Source organism: Pogoniulus pusillus, chromosome 5 (assembly GCF_015220805.1).
Source record: "Pogoniulus pusillus isolate bPogPus1 chromosome 5, bPogPus1.pri, whole genome shotgun sequence".
In the NCBI taxonomy this organism is placed as follows: domain Eukaryota; kingdom Metazoa; phylum Chordata; class Aves; order Piciformes; family Lybiidae; genus Pogoniulus; species Pogoniulus pusillus.
In genome coordinates, this window is record NC_087268.1 from 41,901,546 (window position 1) to 41,906,775 (window position 5,230).

At 59.2% G+C, this 5,230-nt stretch overlaps 1 protein-coding gene across 1 annotated transcript; it reads left to right on the plus strand.

Annotated features, from left to right (window-relative positions):
- Positions 1-1,460: 1,460 nt before the first annotated feature.
- On the plus strand, positions 1,461-3,651 carry SOX21 (SRY-box transcription factor 21). The gene has a single exon (XM_064143893.1). The coding sequence runs from the start codon at positions 2,513-2,515 to the stop codon at positions 3,356-3,358; it is 846 nt and encodes a 281-aa protein (XP_063999963.1). The 5' UTR covers positions 1,461-2,512; the 3' UTR covers positions 3,359-3,651.
- The last annotated feature ends 1,579 nt before the right edge of the window (positions 3,652-5,230 follow it).

A 5,230-nucleotide genomic window follows, 5' to 3' on the forward strand; every position in this document is an offset into this window, starting at 1 on the left:
CAGCGCTCTCGCCTTTCCCTGAACTCACTGAGTCCGTGCTCCTTCCGGCTGGCACCCACGATGCGAGAGGAAGGCGATCCGGCCGGCATCCGATCTGCGCGGAGAGAGCCAGGGGATTGGTCCTCGCTCCTTGGGAGTCGGACACAATAACGTTATATGTGAATAGGAGATCGCTTCCCTGATCAAACGGGAGGATTTCACGCAGTCGAAAAACCTGGCTGCTCATTTCAAAGCGGGAAGTATCTGAACGATGGATTTCTAGTCTGACCTCGAAAGCAGAGGTACCTGGGCCGGGTTCAGCCTCTCTTGGTAGAGTTCCCACCTTCGAGAAATACCATTTCCCCGATAAACCTAAACGCCAGCCAACGCCAGCACATATCTTAATCTCCCCTCTTTTGACAAGGGATGGAAAGGTCTCTCTTTTTTTCTTTATTTCTTTTTTTTTTTCCTTCTTTTATCTTTCTTTTTTTTTTTCACGCCTAAATGAATTGCAGGAGGTCAAACGTTGTCAAGGTGGCTTTTAAACGGGTCGTAAAGCACGAAAAGGAAGAAGGTGCTGTTTAGAGAGGAGCTACTCGGTGTTGCAGAGTACTCCGGCCGGGACGTGAGATCGGGGCACGCATACGTGTGCAGAGGGTCTGGAGGACACCCGCCGGTGTGTGACCGGCATTGGGTTTCTTTCCAAACGTCTCGAGTCCCCGGGAGCTGTTGGGAGACAGGGCAGGGCGGTGAGTTCGGCAGGTGATGCCACCCCACGCTTTTCCTTAAAAGCTGGAGATGTCGCGGGCAGAACTCAGTCTGCTTCCAGCACGGGAAAGAGTTAATGACTTATTGGAGTCGGCACTTCCACATACCACAAGGGTAAGTCAAAACCGACCCGCCGAAGTACAAACAAGGCGAGCAAGTTCGCCCTGACTGACAGGCAGCCAGTGAAGAGCATCGTCGGAGAGCTCGGCGGCTGTGGAAGAGTGCGAAGGGGTGTACCGAGTGGCCAAGGAAACACGCGTGGGTATTCTCGGTGCATCACTGGATGTACGTCCCTGCTTGAGCCGGGAGCGCGGGGACGCTCTCCCAAGCGGCGGTCTCACTCCTCTGCCGGCCGGCCCGCCCCCTAAACCGGCCCTCGGCGGGGAAAAGTCCAAAGCACCCCAAATTACACCGCCGGCACCAGCGAGCACGTCCCCACGCGCCCCTCCACATCCCGGGTCCCGGGCAGTGCCCGCCGACAGCGCCGGGCGGGACGCCGGTGCGCGCAGCGCGCATGCCCCAGCCCCGACTCCGCCCTCCCACGGCCTGCCAGCACGCGGAGAGGGCGGGGAATGCATCGGGCCCCGCCCCTCCCGCGCGGGGACCCCGCCCCTGCCTGCCCGCCCTTCCTTCCCGCGGCGCGCGCGAGGGCAGGCCGCACGCGAACATATAGGGCGGCGCGGAGGCATGCGGAGCGCGCGCGCGTTACCTGCCGCCGCACCGACGGGGCGAGAGGAGGGGGCGACTGCGCCGGCTGCAAACCCCACCGCGGACTTTATAACCGGGTCGGCTGCCCGCCGGGCGCAGACCGCTGAGTATTTTAATTAGAAGCCCCACCACCTTCCCCTCCGCCTCCTCCTCCGTCGCCGCCACCGCCTCCTCCTCCTCCCTCCGCCCCTCGCCGCTCCTGCCCGCCCCGCCGCCCCTCCGAGTCGGCGGCCAAGAAAACCCAGAGAGACCTGGCGGCTGTCGGAGAAGGGGGAGCGGCGCGGCAGGCGGAGCGCCCCGCAGCCCGCCCGAAACTTGGCGAAGTTTGTCCGGCGGCGGGAACCAGGAGGCCGCGGCGCCCGGCGGCCGACCAGTATGTGCGAGAAACGGGCGGCTCGTCGCATTCCTGCGGGCGGAGCGCGGTGGCTGTGAGCGGGGTAGCCCGAGCCCTCGGGGCCTCCCCGCAGCGCCTTAGCTGCTGCGGACCCCGTCCCGCTCGGCCTCGCACCGCGCCGCGGCGGGCTGCCCCCCGAGCTCCGCGAGCGGCGATGGCACCGGGCGGGCTCTGACCGCTGGCCCGTCCAGGGTTCTCCTCTTCATCGGAGTTCTCCGAAGAGCATCACACCCGCGACGGAGCGAGTACCCCGCCACCTCGAGCCGTTCGCCAGACGCCGGCTCCCGTCCTTGCCGTCGAAACTTCTCTGCGATCCCGCCTGACTTCAGCCAGTGTCGTTCGAAGGGAGCTCAGACGAAGAGCCCTGGCCCGGAGGTCGGCGTCCCGAAGAGAGGCTCTGCCGCCCAGGCGCGGAGCGTCGCCCATCCCGCCCGCCCGAGCACCCTGACGGTGAGGCGCCGTCGCCGCTCGGCAGCGCCCGGAGACGGGCCGCCGGTGGCCGCTGCACCACACCCGCCGGAGCCGGGGCTACCGCGCCGAGATTGCTTTTGGAGGAGCAGAGCGCGGCGAGGGCGAAGTAGAGGCGGCAGAGGCTACCGGAGCGGAGGAGGTGGCCGCCAGCGCGGGGCGGGCGGCGGCTCGCCGGGGCGGCTCGCGGACACCATGTCCAAACCGGTGGATCACGTCAAGAGGCCGATGAACGCGTTCATGGTGTGGTCGCGGGCGCAACGGCGAAAGATGGCCCAAGAGAACCCCAAGATGCACAACTCGGAGATCAGCAAGCGCCTGGGCGCCGAGTGGAAGCTGCTGACCGAGTCAGAGAAGCGGCCTTTCATCGATGAGGCCAAGCGGCTGCGGGCCATGCACATGAAGGAGCACCCCGACTACAAGTACCGTCCGCGGCGAAAGCCCAAGACGCTGCTCAAGAAGGACAAGTTCGCTTTCCCCGTGCCCTATGGGCTGGGTGGCGTGGCGGACCATGAGCACCCGCACGGGCTGAAGGCGGGCGGGCTGCACAGTGGAGCGGCCGGCGGGCTGGTGCCTGAGTCGCTGCTGGCCAACCCCGAGAAGGCGGCGGCTGCTGCTGCTGCTGCCGCCGCCCGCGTCTTCTTCCCCCAGTCGGCCGCTGCCGCTGCTGCCGCCGCCGCCGCTGCCGCAGCCAGTAGCCCCTACTCCCTGCTGGACTTGGGTTCCAAAATGGCCGAGATCTCCTCCTCCTCCTCTTCCTCAGGCTCGGGGCTGCCCTACGCCTCGTCGCTGGGCTACCCTGGCGCCGGCGGGGCGGGCGCCTTCCACGGGGCCGCGGCAGCCGCGGCCGCCGCTGCGGCCGCCGCCGGGGGGCACACGCACTCGCACCCGTCACCCGGTAACCCGGGCTACATGATCCCCTGCAACTGCAGCGCTTGGCCCGGCCCGGGGCTGCAGCCGCCGCTGGCCTACATCCTTCTGCCGGGCATGGGCAAGCCCCAGCTGGACCCTTACCCCGCAGCCTACGCGGCGGCCCTATGACCCGCGGCCGGAGGATGCCCGCGCAAAGCCCCGGCCACCGACTAGATGGGTGCCGGTGCATACGTGCGGCCGGGAAGGGGAGCAAGCCGCCACCGGAGCCGCGAAGTGGGGACTAGGGTCGTGGCTGGGGCGCCGGGGCCGACGACGACCTGTTGCGTGTCGCCGGCCGAGGGGCGCTTTCCCGCCCGTCGCCCCGCGTAGTTTGTGTGTGTTGCATGCGGTCTTTGCAGATAGGCGAGCTGAAAACGAAGAGAAAACGAGAAAAAAAAAAAAAAAAAAAAAAAAAATTAACAACAAAAGGGAAAAAAAAAAAGGAAAAAAAAAATTAAAAGTAACCTGCCCGCCCTGTCCCCAGAAGTGCTTCATCGGGACTGACCCGGGAGCTCTGCCTCTCGGTTCGTTCTTCGGCCTTGGGCTTTCCCATCCGCCGCTTCCCACACCCCGCACGGTACTGGTCTCGGAAAAGTCCCGCTGCAGCACTGCCGCCGCCGAAAAGGAGGCGGGCGGAGAAGTTGGGGTTGAGAGGCCGGGACAGGGCGCGATGCAACCCCGGTAACGGAGAGGACCTCTGTGTGCTTGGTTTGTGGCCCTTCAAAGGCCAGCGGGAGCAGGATCCATGCAAAGAACGGTTCGGCGGTGCAGGGTGTTGCCTGCCCCTCTCCGCACCCTGTCCCGCGTGGGTGCCCGCCGCCCACTGCTGCACGACGCGGGACAGGCGCGGATGGCCATTTCCGCGTGATCTTCGGTCCCCGTCTGTCGTGCCCCCCCCCCCCCCCACGCCTTTCCCCTCCACCCCTCAGACTGTAAATTTGTATATCTGTGTGGAAACGTTAGGTTTGAATTGAAGACTCTTGTTACTTACTTCGCCCACGGTTGATTCAGTTTTAACCTGAAAAAAAAAAAGGGATGGGTGGGGGGGGAAGAAAAAGAATTAATGCCTTTTAAAAGGAATAAAAATATTGCGATATTGTGGGACCTCTCAGGGTTCGCAATATTATCTAAGGTTAAATCAGACTTTTTTTGTCTGAGTGCTAATTATCTATTTATTATTTAGCTGAACTGAAGCAGAGCTTTGCTTTGACAGAAGAGTATTCTCATTTAAAAGAAAATCGGTTTGCCCCGCCAACATGGAGCGTTTCACATGTGTCTTGGAGTACCCTACCTGTTTTGCTTATTTTAGAGCGACTGCAATTTAATTGCAAATGGTAATTAACAACGGCAACAAAAAAAAAAAGTAAAGAACAACCAACAAGCAAAACTCAATAAATTTTAGAGGGAAAAAAATTCCTTCATCAGCTTAGAGTTCTTTTATTTTTGTTTGTTTACTTTTGTAATGTGTATATTTTGACTAATGTTTGTGAATGAAGCTGGCTAACATGTATTTAGTTTCCTTTTGGCTTTATGTAATATAAAGGAGGAAAAAAAAGATTTAAGTATTGGTTTTAACATTTACGTGTAAATGGTTTTCTTGTGTGATCTTCTAATTTAAAGTTAGACGTCTAAACTATACTTGTAAATCAGATCCGACTACCACTCTGTTCATTTTTGAACAAAGAGTTTAAATAAAGCCTGAAGCAGGGAAAAGAGAAAATCCTCTATTTCTTGATGAATTACTAACAAGATTTTTATCTGAATTGCCCTTACGTGCCTGGTCCAGGTGAGGTGTAAGGTATCCTCTAAAGGCTGTCTTTGTTTCACTTTTGAATAGATTTACTAGGAAATCTAAATCAAGCCATTGTTATTCAGAGCCAGAAACCTGATTTGTCACATTTTTAATCGTGAATAGGAAAGAAGATAAAAAAAAAAAAAATCCAAAAAAGCCCAAACCCCAAGTTGTCATATTATCTTGAAAAAAGAAAGGGTATTCATGGA